At 51.7% G+C, this 17786-nt stretch overlaps 1 protein-coding gene across 2 annotated transcripts; it reads left to right on the forward strand.

Annotated features, from left to right (window-relative positions):
- Window positions 1-13178, forward strand: SUV39H1 (SUV39H1 histone lysine methyltransferase). 2 transcript variants are annotated; one of them, XM_047844472.1, is made up of 6 exons: window positions 1-147; window positions 2151-2296; window positions 3772-4434; window positions 10544-10690; window positions 10773-10902; window positions 11625-13178. In XM_047844472.1, exons 1-6 carry the CDS (start codon window positions 129-131, stop codon window positions 11756-11758), a joined length of 1239 nt encoding a protein of 412 aa, XP_047700428.1. In that variant the 5' UTR covers window positions 1-128; the 3' UTR covers window positions 11759-13178. The 2 variants fall into 2 exon arrangements, with proteins under 2 accessions (XP_047700428.1, XP_047700427.1); XM_047844471.1 differs by lacking the exon at window positions 1-147 and adding an exon at window positions 603-716.
- Window positions 13179-17786: the final 4608 nt, after the last annotated feature.

Consider the following 17786-nt stretch of genomic DNA (forward strand, 5'->3'; position numbering starts at 1 on the left):
CGGTTGGTCCGCGCGGGCGCTGCTCGCGGCGCCGCGCGGCCAATAGGCTGCGTGTTCTCGGCCACGCCCGCGCGAGCTCTCTTCTCGCGAGGCCGGTTAGGCCCGAATGTCGTTAGCCGTGGGGAAAGATGGCGGAAAATTTAAAAGGTGAAGCAGTGGCGGCAGCGGCGCGGGCCTGCTGGCCGGGCCGGGTGGGCTGGAGGGGTGGCGTCGCGGGCTCGGGGCCCCGGCGTCCGAGGCCACGGAGCCGGGAGCCGGAAGCCTGGCGCAGAAAGGATGGGGCTCAGGGAGCCCGGGCCTGGCGCGCGGGGCTGGGCGGGGCTGAGGGGAGGGGGCGCGTGCCTCGGAACGCGGCGGGCGCGGGGCTAAGTGGGGACGCGGGAGGGGGGCGCGCGCCTCTGATCGCGACCAGTCGGCGCGCGCACGCGCGGGGGCTTGTCGGGGAGGCCGCGCCCGCGCGCGGGAAAATCGGCCGCCGGTGACCGTTACCCGGTTGGTGTCCACGCGAGACGCCGGAAGGGGAGGGAAGGGAAGGGGACGGACCTCCTTTTCAGAGTGAGGGGACAGGGGACTCTTCAGGGAGAGGGTATCTTTTTTCAGCGTGATGGGGGAAGGGTTTGCTGTAGCGAAGACTCCCCCAGGAAGAGGGGAAGGGGGCTTCTCTAATAGAAGAGCTGGACTCCCTCGTGTGCAGGGAAAGAGGGGTGACTTTTCCAGTATGTTGGGGAGGGTGGGCTCCTCTGGGTGAGGAGAGCTGCGGGGAGGATGGGGTCCACAGTGTGAGGGGGACGTCTGAGGGGTAGGAATCCACCTGTGGTCTGTGCGGAGCCAGCTGCTGGAGATGTTACTTGGGACCGCTTCAGTGGGGTTTCAAATGCAAGTTAAGGGGGTTGAAAGGGAGAGTCATCATAGGGAGGAGAGGAAAGCGTGGGCACAGGCTTGAGTCTCCACTAGGCCTGCCTAAGTGGAGGGGGGGGATGTGCACACGAAATAATTTTGCAAAGCTCTTGTACATTTTCAGGGTGACGTCTATAGTATTTCGTTATGACTTCAAATGTTTGGTTTTCGTAATGGGAGGTAGAGAATAATAATAGGATGAGGGCTGACTGCATTTAGAATAAATGTTCCTGTGAAACGATTTGATAAAATGGCTTCTAAAGCACATTGTGCCTTGAATCAGAAGCCCTTTTTTTTTTTTTAAATCCATGTCTTGAAAATTTCTGGCAACCCCAGAAACATTCCAGTTATATTTAATGAATTGTCAATAACCTGTACTGTTCTGCTGGTTCCTGAATTCAGAGCATACTCCTTTGGGTGAGCTTTACCCTTCAGAGAAATGTAGATGAGACAGACCATCAAAATGCCGTGGGAAAAAATGTACCTTGTAAGTTTAAGGCACCCAGACTAATCATTCAAGGAAGCTTCCTGAAATCTAATACCACTCCGCAATCTCTTATTCATAATCCTGAAATCTAAAAAAGCCCTGAAAACTTAAATTTGGTGGCAAAACTGGATTGTAAAGTGGGACTGTCTTGCCTCTTTATTTCTCCTATTTAATGTGAAAATTCTGATTATTGCTGCAGAACTATTAATATGTTTGTGGATTGATGTCCCTGACCACACAGAGGGTGTTAGGTAATGTATGGGGTATACCTAAAACTACATTTGTAAAAATCCAAGAAAATCTGAATTCCTAAACACCTCTAGCTCCAGGAGTTTCAGATAAGGGATCCCCGACCAGTCTTTCCAGTTAAGCTTTTGTTTGGTGCCTAGAGGTTGTAATCCCATCCCCACCCATTCCCTTGGGGCAATGCACCCTACTGAGGTGGGGGATTGTTCTCTTTATTTTGCTAAGTGGGGAGAGGGATGATTAGGTCCTGAACCCAAGGCAGGTTTGCGGGCAGTTTTAGGAACAGTACGGAACAATCCCTGCAGCAGGTCTGCTTTGAGGTCTGCTGTACTAGGGGTAGCTTTGGAATGAGCACTGGGGTTTGAAGGAAGTGGCACAATTTCGTGGTAGAAGGGTCTTAGCATTGGTAAAGCCTGTGGATGAAATCTCACTCAGAAGTTCCAAAGAGGATTTGAGGTCCCCTTTGATCCCTGGCTTCACCAGGATGCCCAGTAAGTTCTTTCTGGCCTCCTTGTTCTAGGCTGCAGTGTGTGTTGCAAGTCTTCTTGGAATCAGCTACAGGACCTGTGTCGCCTGGCCAAGCTCTCCTGCCCTGCCCTCGGCATCTCCAAGAGGAATCTCTATGACTTTGAAGTCGAGTACCTGTGTGATTACAAAAAGATCCGCGTGAGTCTGGGGTGACCATGGCCAGGGCAGGGGTGTGTCAAGGAAGCTGGCTTACTGCCCCCTTGCTCCCCACTGCCTGCATCTGTTTCCAAAGGGAGTTTTCTCCTCTGATCTTAAAAAATTAGGATTAGTAGGCCTTCTTAGATCATCCTTGTTTTACAGGTGAGGAAACTAAGTGGCTTCCTCAGGGAGGCAGGAGCCAGAATGAATCCCCAAATAAATAAGTCTCTCTTGCCACTTCCACAGGAATACAGACCAAAGATTGAGATGCTGAGTCCAGGACTAGAGATGATGATAGCTAGTGGTTATTGAGCACTTTGAGTGGGCTGGGCACTTCCTCTCAGAAACTGCTTTAATCCTCCCAACAACAATGCAAAATGGGAACTATTACCAGTGCCAGAGGAGGTAATGGCAGGATAAAGAGTGGAGCCAGCATGCTTGGGTTCAGGTTTTGGCCCTGTAACCCCAGGATACTTACACAGATTCTCTGTGGTTCATTTTCCTCATCTGTAAAGTGGAGATGATGACTATCCATGTCTAGCTCCTATAGAGTTATGAGGATTAAACTGGTTAGAACAGTACCTATTACATACTGAATACTGTAAAAATGTTAGCTTTTTTTCTTATTTATAGATGAGGAAACTGAGGCCCAGCACAGTTAAATAACTTGCCTAAGGCCACACAGCCAGGGAGCAGCAGATTGAGGGTCTGACTGTAGAATCTGTGTAGTTAAACAGTATCGTATAGCTGCCTCTCTGCAAGAAAAGATCCCTCTGGCTGCTGAGTGGGGAATGGACTGTAGGGGCCAGGGTAGACCTGGTGGGGGGGCCAGTGAGGAGGATACTACCGCAATCCAGGCAAGGGTTGACACTGGTGGCAGTGACGATGGTTTGAAGTGGTCGGATTCTGGATGTAGTGTGAAGGTGAGCTGACAGGGTTACTGAGGGTGGATGTGGGAGTGAGAAGTCAGTCATGACTCCCAAGAGTTGGGGCCTGAACAGCTAGAGGGAGGGAGCTGATGAGAGGAAAGAGAGAAGAGGAAGCAGGTTAAATTAAAACTTGAAATTTGGGCAATAATAAGGGGGAGAATGGGATTTGAACCTAGGGATACTCAGTCTAGAGCCCATGTTTTTTTCTTTATATGGCGGGGTGGGGTGTAGAGGAGAGAGAGAGACAGAGACCAAGACAGAGAGAATCTCAAGCAAGTGCCATGCTCCTGGCGCAGCCTGACAGAGGGCTCAATCCCTTGACCCTGGGATCGTGACCTGAGCCGAAATCAAGAGTCAGCTGCTCAACTGAGCCACCCAGGCACCCCTAGAGCCCGTGCTTTTTAACCACTGCATGGAGTCATTCCAGAAGAGATGAGGGGATGGTTTGGGTGCTCTCCACTGGTTTTGGGATGTCAGTCCCAGGAGTGCTGGTCCAAGGGTTTTGCCACTTATGGTGCCCCCCTCCATCCCCTGGTCCCCCAACAGGAACAAGAGTATTACCTGGTAAAATGGCGTGGATACCCAGACTCAGAGAGCACCTGGGAGCCACGGCAGAATCTCAAGTGTGTGCGCATTCTCAAGCAGTTCCACAAGGACTTAGAAAGGGAGCTGCTCCGGCGGCACCAACGGTCAAAGCCACCTCGGCACCTGGACCCAAGCTTGGCCAACTACCTGGTACAGAAGGCCAAGCAGAGGCGGGCGCTCCGGCGCTGGGAGCAGGAGCTCAATGCCAAACGCAGCCACCTGGGACGCATCACGGTGGAGAACGAGGTGGACCTGGACGGCCCCCCGCGGGCTTTCGTATACATCAACGAGTACCGTGTGGGTGAGGGCATCACCCTCAACCAGGTGGCAGTGGGTTGTGAGTGCCAGGACTGTCTGTGGGCACCCGCTGGAGGCTGCTGCCCTGGGGCATCACTGCACAAGTTTGCCTATAATGACCAGGGTCAGGTGCGGCTGCGCGCCGGGCTGCCCATCTACGAGTGCAACTCCCGCTGCCGCTGCGGCTATGACTGCCCCAACCGCGTGGTACAGAAAGGCATCCGCTATGACCTCTGCATCTTCCGCACGGATGATGGGCGTGGCTGGGGTGTCCGCACGCTGGAGAAGATCCGCAAGAACAGCTTCGTCATGGAGTACGTGGGAGAGGTAGGGAGACGGGACCTGGTGTGGTATGCGCGCGTGTGTAGCTCTTCCCACCATGTGTTCCCATTGTGTGTGCCCAGCTCGCCTCACTGTGTGCCTGTGACTTCCCTGCTTTTCCTGTCCAGGGAAAGGTGGGGGTGTTTAACCTGAGTGTGATAGGGACACCCTGGCAGGGGCACGTATTTCAAGCTGGTAGTTGAAAGCACATTGAAGTACTTCTGGACTGGGTTTAACCTCCTAAGGGTACCTAGCAACGAGGAAAGTGGGAACTGAAATCCAAGCAGTGTTCCTTTTAACAGGCATTGTGGTCTGCACAAGGTTGCATCACCCAAAAAGGCACTATTTCTCATTTCACAAGGGTCCAGCTTACCGCCAAGCAGTGTCTAACCAGGAGGAGCACCTTTGACTAATCTGCCCAAAGGAACACGATCACTCTGGAGTAGGATGTAGACATGCCTTATGTTGGCTGCCTCTTTCTCCAGACTTGCGGGACACTGGGGAAAGCCTGTGTATACAGTTGACCCTGGAACAACACAGGGGAGGGGGGGCGAGGGGGAGGTTAGGGGCGCCCAGCACATGTAGTCAAATTTGCATGTGACTTTTACTCCCCAGAAACTTCACTACTAATAGCCAGCCTACTGTTGACCTCACCTATAACATAAACAGTTGACTAATACATATTTTATAAGTTACGTGTATTATATACTGTATTCTTACAACGGAAGAAGTAACCTTTACGGTACTACACTATTTGTCAGAATCTGCATGTAAGTGGACCCACAGGGTTCAAACCTGTGTTATTCAAGGGTCAGCTGTATTAGGCAGGCTAACCGATACACCAAACAACCCTCAGATCTTAGTGACTTTACACACTAGAAGTCTGTTTGCTCCTATAACAGTCCATCATGGGTATTTGGGTAGTATCTTTCTGTACAGTGGTGTGGCCACCTAGGCTCCTTCCCTCTTGTGTTTTTGCTGTGCATTCAAGCCTTGGAGCCACCCCTGATCCTCACTCAGCATTGCTGGCAAGTGGGCTGAGAGGGTGGAAGGAGAGGTTGCTAATGGTCCAGGCTTGGACATGGTACCCATCACTTCTGCCCACACCCACTGCCTGGAACTGAGTCACTGGCTTCAACCTTGGTGCAAGGGAGGCTGGGAAGTGTGATTTAGCTATGTACCCAGGTGGAAAACAAAAGGAGTTCGAGTAACTGGCAAGGGTCTATAACAGCAGGTGTCATGTTCTAAGGTAAAACGCGGTGGGCATTTGGGGGTGGAGCCGTTCTTTTTATGTAGGACCATCTCCTGCATTGGGGAACATTTAACATCCCTGGGTTTTGACCATTTAAATCCATGTGTGTGCTGTCATGGTGACAACCCAAATATCTTCCTGTTTACACAGGTCTCTTAGGGGTGTGATATGGTTGGGAAGGGACACACACCTAAGGGTGTCCACACTATAGTAATGACCCTGGTGGAGGGGAGAGGCTTCCAGTGATGAACTATAGAGTCATAGCTCCAGGGGGCAGAGATGACCTAGAGGCAGAGCAGTCTACACTGCAGAGAGGACCCTGATAGTCTAGACAGGAAGTCCACACCCAGATAATCCTGATGGTCTGGTGAAAGAAATGTCCACACATCAAAGGACCTAACAGTCTTGGGGGAGGAGGAGGTGGCCACACCCTAGAGGGTTCCTGACAGTCTGGGGTGGGGGTCCTGACAATTTGCAGGAAGAGAGGTCTATGTCCCAGAGTGACCAGGAGGAAGAGAGCAAGCTCTCCACACTCCCGAGAACCTTGGTGGTCCAACTTAGGAAGTGTCCACACCCATACTGTCCTGACAGGAAAAAGAAGTGTCCTCACCCCAGAGGGATCAGGACAGCCTAAAGGAGGTCAGGTTTATACGTAAGAGAACTCTGGCAGCCTGGAAGAAATGTCCACATCCTCAGTGTCCTTACACTCTGGAGGAGATGTCCAGACCTCGGAGGGATGCTACAGTGTAGAGGAGATGTTAACAGCCTAGAGGGATGTCACCATTCTGAAGAAATATGTGTGTACACTCCAGAGCCCCTGACAGTCTGGAGGAGGAGGTATCCAGCCCCCACAGGAACCTGACAGTTCAGAGAAGGGAGTGTCTCCAGCCTCGCTGTACTGACAATCTTGAGGAAAAGTTCTTTATAACAGAGGATCCTGACAAGTGAAGAGGAGGGAGAGTCCACAGTCCCCAGGCACCCCAGAGTCCCCTGGTCAGGATGCTGTTCTGGCTGCTCTTTCTTCGTGTCTACTGTTCCATGCTATAAACACTGGGGCTTCCGGGGCTTCTCACCTCAGTCCCCACTCTTCCCACTCCACACACTCTCCTCAAGCTATTTCTTGGCCTCCTTCCTGCCACATTCTGTGACTTCCAGGCCCCCTTCTGACCTCTCAGAGCTGTGGGGCTTCCTGATGGCACTACAGGCCCCCAAACACTGCCAAACTCCTCTTTGTGCATCCCCTGTAAGGAGGCAACACAGCCAGATGGTTGGGGGCGGGGGGCAGGGCCCTGGAGCCCGACTGCCTGAGGTTGGAGCCTAGCTCCACCACTCAGCAGCAGTCACTTACCCTCTTTGTGTTTGTTTCCCAGTCTGTAGAATGGGGGTGATAGTAGCAGCCACGTCATTCACTTGTTATAAGATTGAAATAAGTTATGATGTGTGCAGCGCTTGGAGGAAGCCCTCTAATAGTAAGCCTTCAATATGTGTTAGCCATTACAGTCCAAAATCCAGAAAATCCCAAATGCTCAGAAACCCCAAAGTTTTTTGTAACCCATCTGGCTATAAAACCCAACCAGACCTGATAGGGACCTATTTGTAGTTTATTTATCCCACTTGGGGTGAATATTCGTGAATTTCATTGTAGAACTATTAACTTACTCCGTTCCATGGTGCTGTCCCAGACCCTACCTGATGTCCTGTAATGGAGGGCATGCACCCCATACCTGTTCACCACGCTATCCTTCTACGCTCTGGACATAACATTCACTCTCCCGTCTCTGCACCAACAGCCCCTCCACATACGTGAGCTGCCCTTCCTTGCCTTCGCACCCTTCCACATTCTGTCCGAACATCCCCACCCTCACCCAGAAGAGAACAACAGCCCATTTTATCCATTCTGAAACCTGAATTCTCTTCATATTTTAACGACGCTGAAATGAAGATGAGTCTCAATTATTTTAATTAAATGATGGCGCATCATTTAATTAGCTGTTTTTCCTTTCTTGGGAAAGGGCACATAAAATAAGGGAGCATGTTAGATTCGGACAAAATCACTACTCAGCCATTCCTAACATTGCTCCGTGTCCTAACTAAAGCAAAAAGTGAAGCCTCTTTCATGACCCTGATTGCATTGGATATTTACAGTAATAGCTCCTGTCAGTTGGGATTATTGTCATTGTCGCCCCCATTCTACAGATGAGAACTGAGGCCCAGAGAGGTATAGTAACGTGCTCAGAGTCATCAGGCTAATAGGTAAAAAAGAAAGTCCAAGTGTCTAAAGTTGGTGTGCTGCCAGACCTGGTGAAGGGTTGTGGGTTTTTTGTTGTTGTTGTTGTTGTTTGTTTGTTTTGGCTGAGGAAACAGGCAGAAGGAGAGAACATTCAGGATCCCATATCCAGATGGGGACAGAGCAGTGACCAGACTCTAAGTCTTCTGGTTACTGTTCACCGTCAACACCCTTCCCAGGCTGCTAGCTTATAGCCCATCTGTCTTCCCCAGTCATTCTGGAGAGCTGCTAGGGAGCAGGGACATGGCCTGCTCTGTTTCCGAATTTTCAGGGTACACCCGCCCTTACAGAGTGGGATTGGAAAGAAAGAAGACCAAGAAGGAGCCGTTTGTGCCCTGGAGGGCTCACCCTGTGACTCACTCTTGGTGAGACTCGGCGAGCAGGTAGAGGCAGAACAGGCGGGAAGATGGAGACCAGGGAGGATGTGGAATGGAAATAGCTGGCTCGGACACCACCCAGCATGCTTGTGAGCCAGCAGAGGCTGCCCTTCAGTCCCAGGGCTTCAGAGAGCTTCGGGGAGGCAGCAGCTTTCTCACAGCGACTGGGGATTGGGAGGTTCCAGAATACTGCAGAGAAGTCACGTCTGTTGTGCTGACTCCACAAGGAAAGAGTATGTGTTCTCAGGAGGTGAAGGGAGACTGACCCTGATGAACTCCTCCTCAGAACACTTCTGTGGCTCCTACTGCATCCCTCAGGAGAGAGTCCCTGCTCTTCAACCTGGTGTCAAAGCCCTTTTCTGACCTGTAGCTTGCTTTAGATGGTGTATTGCTTTTTTACTGCCCTGGGAATCCTAAGCACCGTGTTTTCCGATCAGCATCATGCACTGCAGGTATCCAAATCCATTTCTGTTTTACCAGACTGTGAGCCCTGAGGGCCAGGACCAAGCCTGGTTCCTGTGTCTCCCCTAACCCAACTGTGACTCCCAACAGGGGCCCAGCCTGGTCCCTGTCTCTCTCCCTGCAGACACTGGCCCCTGAGTACTGGGACCAGGCATGGGATAGGCCTCATAAAAAAATGCACCGAATGAATGAGTGAACAAACCAGCACAAATTGGGAGTGTCAGGGAGGCAGGTTCCTCAGAATGGAGCTTGAGTGCAGGGCAGTGAGCACTGTGGCCCGAGGGGTAGACCCTGGTCTTCTCAAGGTGTTGATTAGGAATTGGATCAGAGCAGAGGCTGGAGGTGCTGGTGTAAGAGGCAGGGAGGAGACCGGACACCAGTGCAGCCATCCTGGCTGGCAAAAGTGGAGGGTGGTGAGGACTGGAAGTAGGAAGGGGATGGTCATGGCTGGCATGAGGGCGAGCAAGGAAGGAAGCCAGGGCAGCTTTGGGTTTGTGTCAAGTGGCAGGGGTGGTGGTGGCTAGTGGGTCTCTGATGAAGGGAGGGGGGAAGAAAGGGTGTGGGGGGAAGAGAATGTTAGAGTTGCTTTTAGGACCTCCGCAGGACTGAGGATAGGTTACTGGGCTAGAAAGCAGAGTAAAAATAAAGGGTACTCATGGTGTTTCTGCTTTGTGCTGTGCGGGCACTTGTCTCTGAGGGGTTCGCAGAGGTAGCTGGAAGCCCAGGGGTGGAGAATGAGATCTGCCCCAGTCTGGAGGCAACCTAGGCTGAGGAGCAGGAAGTCTTGGGGTCCACAAGACCCTCACCCAGAGTCAGGCATGGTTGACTGTGCCTGGGAATTACCAGAAGGCAAGGCTGTGGTTGGCTGGGGGTGGAGGAGGGAACACGAGGGGCGGAGAGGCGGGGGCTTTCCAGGACATCCAGGGACCCATATGGGGAGGAGGAAATGCCCACTGCTGTCTTAGATCCTGGCTGCTGGCACTGTGCAGCATCAGGGCAGAAGGAGGGTCTCTTTCCCGTGTTCTTGCCTCCTTTCTTACACCTTCTGCCTCTGAGATTCTGGCCTCTGCTTCTTTCTTGCTATCTTATCTTATACTCTCAACAGGGGTCTTGATCTTCTCTCTGGACCAGGGTCTTTAGTGTTAAGATTCTGTCTAAGTCTCTGCCTTGAGCTCTCTTGTCTGAGTCTCCTTTCCATTCATTCCATCTCCCTTTCCCACTGGTCCAGGCCACTTTTTCCTTTCCATGTCCTCCGCTCCTCCTTGTTCGCAGCCCAGCGCTGGTGCCTTCTCTTGTGCTGGGTCTCACAGCACCTCAGGCTCTCTTCTCTTGCAGCCTCTCTCTTTCTCTCCCACTCGCCCACACCTCTCTGTGAGCCCTGGGTCCTTTTCTTGCCTTTTATCTGCTTAGCGTATCTCACTATGGGTCTCTTTGTCTCACTCCTGGACCTTGTGGCCAGCCTCTGTCCACCATTGAGAGACACCATGCCATCCAGAGGCCTGAGGAGGGATGGGTGGTGGGCAGCTGAGGCCCAGCTCCCTTCTCGGGGGCTCACAGACCCTCTGTATCACAGCCCCTCCCCCCCATGTGTCCATACCTGCTACCCCTGCTGAGCCAGCCACAGCTCTGCTCACTTGTTCTCCTGGCCCAGGGGGGGCCAGGCTGGGGGTCAGGAGCTGTGCTGGTTTTCCTGAGCCTTCTTGGCCATTCTCCCCTCCCCCACGGCCCTCTCCCCAGATCATTACCTCAGAGGAGGCGGAGCGGCGGGGCCAGATCTACGACCGCCAGGGCGCCACCTACCTCTTCGACCTGGACTACGTGGAGGATGTGTACACCGTGGATGCAGCCTATTATGGCAACATCTCCCACTTTGTCAACCACAGTGTGGGTACCCCGCAGGCGGGCGGGGGTCGGGAGGAGCAGGCTGGGGCCCCTCCTCACCCTCCCGCTGTTCTTTTTCGCCTAGTGTGACCCCAACCTCCAGGTGTACAACGTCTTCATAGACAACCTTGATGAGCGACTGCCCCGCATCGCTTTCTTTGCCACAAGAACCATCCGGGCAGGCGAGGAGCTCACCTTTGATTACAACATGCAAGGTGGGGGTGGCAAGGGACTGGGGGCAGGGGCATACAATGACATGGGACACAAGGACCCCTCCCCAAGGAGCTTTAAGATGCTCTTCCTGACTCCCAGCCTCCCATCTGGATTCCTGGACCTCTGCCTACCTTTCGGGGGTCCCCTCATTTCCAATCCCTGGACCCCAACCCTGAGACACTCATACAGACTTTTCCTAAAGACTCCTGGGGAGGATGTTTGGCTCGAGAGTTCATATATTCCTCCTGACTCATCTGAATTTCCCCAGTCACCCAACCCTCCCCACTCCTAACCCCCTTGGCCTTGCTCATTCCAAGCATCTGGACACTCTTGGGGTCTCCAACCAGTCCCCTTCTTGACAAGCTAGCCACCTCGGAGACACTCAAGGGGTGGGGGGAGATCTTTGACAGGAGAGTTCAGATGTCCCTCTGGACGTCTAGGTGACCATTCCTGACTTCTGTCTGACATGGCCCTCCCCCTGACAGCCCCCTGCCTCCCTCCAAAACCCCTACCTCCAGCCATCTTCCTAACACCTGAACACCCCATCCACCACCAGTGCTGAGCCCAGACCACCAACCCCACAACCCCCACCTGACCCAAATCCCAGATGTGCTCCCAGCACCCAAGATTCCTGGGTCTTATGGTGAAAAGGGCAGCGGGACACTTCACCTTGGCCTTCTAACAAGTCCCCTCCCCCCTGCCTTCCCTGGCTGTGACTCCACAGTGGACCCCGTGGACATGGAGAGCACCCGCATGGACTCCAACTTTGGCCTGGCCGGGCTCCCCGGCTCCCCCAAGAAGCGGGTCCGTATTGAATGCAAGTGTGGGACTGAATCCTGCCGCAAATACCTCTTCTAGCCCTTTGAAGTCTGAGACCAGACTGACAGTGGGGGCCTAAAGCCGCCTGCCCCACCTACCCACCGCTGCCCTCCTGTTGAGGAATGACTGCCTGGGCCTCCTGCCTGCCTCTACCTGCCCCCACCTGCCCCGTGCTTGGGCCTGTGGGCTTGCGGTGAGGACTGACTCTAGGAGCCCCTTTTCCCTGTCCCAGCCCCATCTGTGGGTTGCACTTACAAACCCCCACCCACCTTCAGAAGTAATTTCAGAACACCAGGACTTTTTGCAGCTGAGAATCATGGCCTATCCAGGAAGTCCAAGGGATGAGTCCCAGCCCAGCCCCAGAATAGAACTGTTTTTGCACCTGCTTCTGCCTGGAACTTGGGTCTGTTGCAGGCTCTCTCCCTACTGCCCCAAGGGTGTGGGGAAGCAGTCCCAGGGCAGGCGGACATCGGAGCCTGGAGTTCCCAGCCCAGATGTTTCCCCTACCACAGAAACTTTGTACTAGTGAAACAAAGGGGATCTCCAGGGCTGGGGCTGCGGCTGGTTTCTGCTTATGCTCCTGTACCGGGTCGTGTCGTGCCCGAGAGTCCTAGGGTCTTTTTCAGGGTTGCACAGCTGAGAAATGGACGTTCTTATGCCACTGGAAGAGAAGTGGGTGCTCACGGCCCACTGACCAGTGAGAGGAAGGCAGTCCAGATTTTGCCAGTGCTTAAGGTGGGCTGGGTCTGAACTCGCCTTGGGAGTGCATATAGAAAGGCACCTGGGGCTCTTGAGAGTGTGGAGGGTAATGGGAGCCCTGACCTGGGGCGTGATGACTGCTGGGACTACTTAGAGCTGGAACCAAGACCTAGCTAGGCTATAGATAGCACTTAGGACAAAAATGTGCATTGATGGGGTGTTGATGAGGTGCCAGGCACTGGGCAGAGCACCTGCTCCACGTGGATTGTCTCAGGGAAGCCTTGGAAACTATGGAGGTGGACCCCAGGAAAGGGTGCATGTGGCAGAAGGCAAAGTGCAGGCCAAGAGTGGGGGTGGGGCGGGCATGGTTTACCCATGAGGGTACGATGAGGTGAGAGGGAAGCCTCTGCCAGCCCCAGCCCTCTGCACTCCCCTTCGGTCCGCTGGCCTCAAAAGTGACCTGCCCGCAAACGTACAGAAGGCAAAGGCTCTGATGGCTGCCTTGCCCCCTTGCTTCCCCCATGAGGTCTTCTCTAGGAAGCCTTCCCTGACTACCTGTGCTCAGAGTGCCCCTACGTGAGACTGTGTGCCCTGCCACCAGATGCCAGGTCTGTGTGTCTGTGTGTCTGTCTGTGTCCGTGCTTCCTGCCCCCCAGACTGACCTTCAGGCATGGACTGAATCTGATTCTCCTGTTGTATATCCCTTGGCCCTACCCAGCCTGGGGTGGGCATCAATAAAACAAATCGTTGACTGAACAAAGCAAGGTGTGGGGATTGAAGGCCTTGTGTAGGTGGGGGTGGGGGGCACAAGAGGCTGGGTGCTGGGGTGCCTGGGAACATTTTCCTCAGACTGCAGCCATTTGGTACAATGCTCCCTACAGGGTACCACTTGCACCATCACCCATGTAATGTGTGACCTAAAATAAGCTTGCCTTTTAATTTTTCAAATATACTGTGAAAGTGAAGTAAATCCACTGTTGTTTAAATGGACTATTCTCATTTACCATAAACAAAAATCACTAAGAGAAATAAAGACAGTGGAAATAAATAGGATATAATTTGGGGTGGACCCTCCCTTGCTCTTACAGGCTTTGAACCCAGAGCCTACCTACTGCATTCAAAGAGAAAAGTCTACGCATGCTGGGGGAAACTTTCTGCAAATACTTATTGAGTGCCTGTAGGTACCAGGGTAGAAAACCGAGAACAGAAATGACATTCCTGATAAACTTGTTTTCGTCACCCCTCAGTCGGGAATGTGAGCCAGTGCCCTTTGGTTTGTTCACAGACCTCACATGCTGTGACACAGATACCTAATTTGAAGACTGTGCACACAGGTGACAGAATCCTAAATGGGTCCAAGACCTCACAGGGCACCTAGGACACACGCCTCCAAACAGCTCATAGACCTTATACCCAGATATTGACCCTAGACCTCTGAGACCTCACACCCTGGATTATCTCCAAATAGCTCAGAGAGCTCGCATCTAGACACCCCAGGTAACTCAGGCTACACTGAAACTGTGGGACACTGACTCCCACAGAGCTCCAGGACCTCGAATGCCACCTTGCACACTAGGATTCAGACCCCATACACGTCAGAGAACAACTTTCTGGGATAGAGATGCACAAACATTTCCCAGACCTCACAACTTGGGATACTGCTGTCCAAGCCACTCGGAAACTTCACGCCCTGATCAATTCCCAAACTGTTTTGTTGGAGACCTCACATCCTGGGGCAGTGCTCCCAAAGTGGAGATGTGACACCCTGGACATAGATGGCCCAAACACCTCATGCTCAGAGCACAGATCCCTAAATGATTCTGAAACCTTGGACACAGACCCCCTCCCCAAATTGCTCAGGGACACCCTGGAAAAGAGAGCACTAAATATCCCAGAGACCTCTACCTAGAACAGAGCACCACAAATAACTCGGAGGCTCAAGCCTTAGACACAGACCCCAAGGAGCACAGAGGTCTCACAGCCCAGAAACAGATCCTTGTTAATTTCAATCCTGGGATGCCTGGGTGGCTAAGTTGGTTAAGCATTTGACTTCGGCTTAGGTCATGATCTCATGGTTTGTGAGTTCGAGCCCCCTGTCAGGGCTCTGTGCTGACAGCTCAGTACCTGGAGGCTGCTTCATATTCTGTGTCTTCTTTCTTTCTGCCCCTCCCCTGCTTGTGCTCTCTCTCTCTCTCTCTAAAATAAACATTAAAAAAAAAAAAAGAATTCCAGCCCTGGGAAACATCTACATACATACAGCTCAGTGACCCCACACCTTCTGACACAGACCCCTAGACGGTTCACTCAGGACATCCTAGGAAAGACTACCAAACCCCAGAGACCTCACACTTTGTAACCCACATTCCCCAAGAACTCAAAGACCTGAAAATCTGATTACAGACCTCCACAAAGCTTCACAATTAGGGATAAAGACCCACCAATTTCTCAAAAGAACTTCCAAACTGGGATAAGGATGGACAGACAGTTCAGAGACCTTTACACCCTCTTCTCAGACCACCAGACCGCTTAGACCTACTCTGAACACAAGAGAGCCCCGAAATCATACACACTGAAACACAGGCCCTAAACCAGCTCAGAGTTCTTGCACCTTTGATACAGATTCCTGTTCACAGATGTCCTGTCATGTACTGGACGCAGATTTCCCCAAAATAGCTCAGAGCCTTCATACACAGAGACCGATCCCCAAACCGCTCAGAGGCCTTCCATTGTGGTTCCCAGAAAAGCTCAGAGACCTGAAAATGTGGATACAAATCCTCTACATAGCTCAGAGACTTCACACCGTGTAATACAGACCCCCAACGGCTCTGAGATCACATATCCTGGACGCAGACACGAAACGGCTTAGAAACCTATCCTAGGGTTACATCCCCGAGCAGCTCAGAATCTTCACACTCTCAACAGACCTCCAAATGATTCAGAAATAATACCCTGAACTCAGACCTCTAAACCATTTATGGAACTCCCACTTTGTACTCCTATCCAGAAAGATTTCAGATACCTGACGCTCAATGGACACATCACCAAAGAGCCAAGAAACCTCACATTCTATTCAAAGTCTGCCACAAACAGAAGAGACTGGGGCACAGACCCACAACAGCTTAGGGATGTCACATTGTGGACACAGGCTTTCAACCCAGTGAACTTCTAACCCAGAAGGCAGACACAAAAAGAGCTCAGAGACAGCACATCCTGGCGATGTATGCCCACACAGCTTGACACCTCCCATAATGGGACAGAAACCCTCAAAGAGTTCATTAACCTCACAATCTGGAAAGCAGACCCACAAACAGGCCAGAGACCTCACCTATCAGACATACAATGCCAAAATGCTCAGAGTTAACAAACATTACACTCTAGGACACGAATGCACCCCCACACCCAGCTCAGAAGTATAACATCCTGGACAAAGACCCTCCCCACCAAAAAAAAAAACCACCCAAGAGATGTCATTAGTAACAGAACCCCAAACCACTCAAGAGACCTCAAACCCTGGAAACAGACCCCTGGTAAGTCAGAGACCTCATACCCTGGGACTGAGACTCTCCCAACAGGAGCTACCTCACCCCTGGGAACAGGGAACTCAACACCCAGGAATGCAGAGATCAGAGATCTCACACTCTGGGGCACAGAGGGTAAAGCACCTCTGAGGCCCAATAAAGTATAAAGACATTAGTAGAAAGACCTGAAACTTGACACAGACCCTGAAACTGCTCTAAAAAAAAATCATAACCCGGGGACAAACCCACATCATAAAGAACTAATCCCCTGGGACATGGGCTCAAGACAGGAGGGGGGAGAAACACCCTGAGCCAAGACACTCAAACACACCCGAGTCCTCATATGAGGGTCACAGACCCCAAACAGCTCAGCCACCTCATACCTGAAAGGAGGGACTTCTAAGTAGCTCAGAGACACCATACTCTGCACAGACCGTCAGAGTTGAGAGATTTCACACACCGAATAAAGACCTCCAAACAGTGCAGAAAACTCACTAACTGGCACCCCTCTCCCTCCAGTTGAAAGCTCAGAGACCGTGACCCTGGAACAAATGCTTAATGAGTCAGATGTATCACACTCTGGGACTGAGATGTCCCAAAAGGAGGAGACTTTACACCTGAAAATATCCCCCAAACATGTCAAACTCTCAAGCAGAAAAAGCTCAGAGACCACATACTCTAGAACACAGGGGCCAGACATCTCAGAGATCATACAGTGTAGACATAGTCACCCAAACGTCTCAGTGAACTCACCCCTGGAATGTAGACCAGAAAAAGCTCAGAACCCTTGGATCTAGGATTCAGAAATACTTCCAAGACTTAGGGTATAGACACCAAAATAGAATTCAGAGAATATGCTAGATGCAGAGCGTCAAAGCATTCAGAGACCTCAAATTGTGGGACACATACATGTAGACAGATCAAGGACCTCACACCCTGGATGTACACACAAAACAGCTCAGAAAATTTAAATTCTAGGAAATACACACCTCAAAAGAACAGACCTCACATCCTGTGACATACAGGAAGATAAAAACCACACAAGTGGAGATAGATACCCATGACTATTTCAGGGCCATGTCCAGGGACCCACATAGACTTCAATCTATGTGACATATGCACATAAAAATATCAGATACCTCACATGCCAGGATATACACCCACAAACAGTTCGGAGCACTTGTATCCTGAGAAATAAACCAAAGAATTGATCAGGGACCTCACATATTGGGACCTACACCCACATAGAGACCAGAGACTCAAATCCTGGGACATAAACCCAAAACACCTCAGAGGCCTTACATGCTGGGACAAAGAAAAGTCAAAACCTACGATCTGGGACACAGAGCCCCAAACAGATCAGAGACCACACACTTTTGACACACATACCAAGAACAGACCCTCACATCCTGAGACACAGAACCATAAAGGGATCAGACAACTCTTTTTTTTTAATGTTTATTTTATTTTTGAGAGAGAGACAGAGCATGAGCAGGGGAGGAGTAGAGAGAGAGGGAGACACAGAATCGGAAGTAGGCTCCAGCCTCCGAGCTGTCACCATAGGGCCTGACACGAGGCTCAAACTCACGAACCATGAGATCATGACCTGAGCCAAAGTTGGACGCTTAACTGACTAAGCCATCCAGGCACCCTGGGATCAGACAACTCTTATCTTGATGTACACCCACAAACAAATCTGACATCTTGTGACACGGACCCTCAGGGTCTTCACACCCTCGGACAGATACCCACAGATAGGTAATAAACCTTGCAAGTTGGACATACAAACAGAACTAGACGAAAGACTGCTCATCCTGTGACTTAAATCCAAAAAGTGGTCAGAGAAATCA

The sequence above is a fragment of the Prionailurus viverrinus genome, chromosome X (genome assembly GCF_022837055.1).
Source record: "Prionailurus viverrinus isolate Anna chromosome X, UM_Priviv_1.0, whole genome shotgun sequence".
Taxonomy (NCBI): domain Eukaryota; kingdom Metazoa; phylum Chordata; class Mammalia; order Carnivora; family Felidae; genus Prionailurus; species Prionailurus viverrinus.